This window comes from Microtus ochrogaster, linkage group LG7_11 (genome assembly GCF_000317375.1).
Source record: "Microtus ochrogaster isolate Prairie Vole_2 linkage group LG7_11, MicOch1.0, whole genome shotgun sequence".
NCBI classification, from domain to species: domain Eukaryota; kingdom Metazoa; phylum Chordata; class Mammalia; order Rodentia; family Cricetidae; genus Microtus; species Microtus ochrogaster.
The window spans coordinates 9652567-9653764 of record NC_022032.1 but is presented as its reverse complement, the minus strand read 5'-3'; the positions used below and the strand labels follow the sequence as shown (position 1 = coordinate 9653764).

At 48.2% G+C, this 1198-nt stretch overlaps 1 protein-coding gene across 1 annotated transcript in view; it reads right to left on the bottom strand.

Annotated features, from left to right (window-relative positions):
- Gsr (glutathione-disulfide reductase) overlaps positions 1-1198 on the bottom strand; it is a 36835-nt gene that overhangs the window by 1804 nt on the left and 33833 nt on the right. The window contains exon 11 of the mRNA XM_026786861.1: positions 1032-1144. Coding sequence (XP_026642662.1) covers positions 1032-1144 — 113 coding nt within the window. The remainder of the gene's footprint in view (positions 1-1031; positions 1145-1198) is intronic.

Genomic DNA, 1198 nt, shown 5'->3' with positions numbered 1-1198 from the left:
ACAGCTACAGACCCGTCCCTTCCCAGTCACTAACCAGACAACTACAGACCTGTCCCTTCCTGACCCACTCAATTCTGTCCCCTGCTCTCTAAACACCAGTAGCTCTGTCGTGTTCTATGACAGTTACAAGATTATCTACTTTTGGGAGGAACGACACAATTACAAGTCAATCCCTGTTTCTGCTGCAAGAGCAGCAAGAACGCCTGAATTTCACTTCTAAAGGAACATGGGAGCCCAGGCGCCGGAGTGACACCCTGGTCAAACACAAAGAGAGCAAGAATACTGCTGACTTAACTGATGTGGCAATCGCAGGCCACTGAGGACTGTTCCGGGCAGTGAGCTGTGTTTTGCTACCACAACCCCCTTCCTCTGCTGGTGTGAGGTGCTGCACCGCAAAACCAGACTCTGTCTTGTGGCTTTTGCTGCTGACGCCCATCAAATCACACACACAGCTTATAATTATTAAGTACAGGTAACTTTTTAAAATAAATGTTTGTTTATGTTTAGTTTGCTGTGGTGGGAAGGGGCAGAGACAGAGCATGAGCAGGCCCAGTTGTGAGAGAGTGGCCGGGTCACTCGTGCTACTGGATGTTGATGGAGGGCAGAGGAGAAACCCCTGAACAGCCAGTTCTGTCGCCATCCTGTGGGGTCAGGGGGTCAACCTGAAGTCACCAGGCCTTCGAACAAGCACCTCTACCTGCTGGGCCAGCTCCTTAACGTAACATCTTGTCACGTGATATCACAGCTAGGACCTGGCAGTATGTGGCTTTGGATTTACAACTTGGTAGGCTGCCGCACAAAGGTCAGGGAGTACAAACCAGGCTGTGTGGTAAGAGCCAGGCTCAAAAACCCAAGGGAAAGAAACACTGCATGTGAGCTGTATCCTTTACCAAGCTCCTCAAGATTTAATTCAGTTAGAACAAACAGCTTGAGAAGTGGAGGACCCAAAACTAAACCTATTTTCTAAATTTTAGAATAAGACCCACTCAAATACAGATCAAAGCCATACTGAGAAACCACACGACACTCACTGGAGACAGTGAAAAGGACAGTGGTGAGGGTGTGGGAGAAGTGGGGCATTTACTGGGGGGACACACAGAGAAAATCCTGCACACCAGAACCCATCTGGCAGATCCCCAGAAAGCTAAACCGAGAGACAGTAACCTTCAAATAAATGGCTGATTAAATTTCTGTTTTA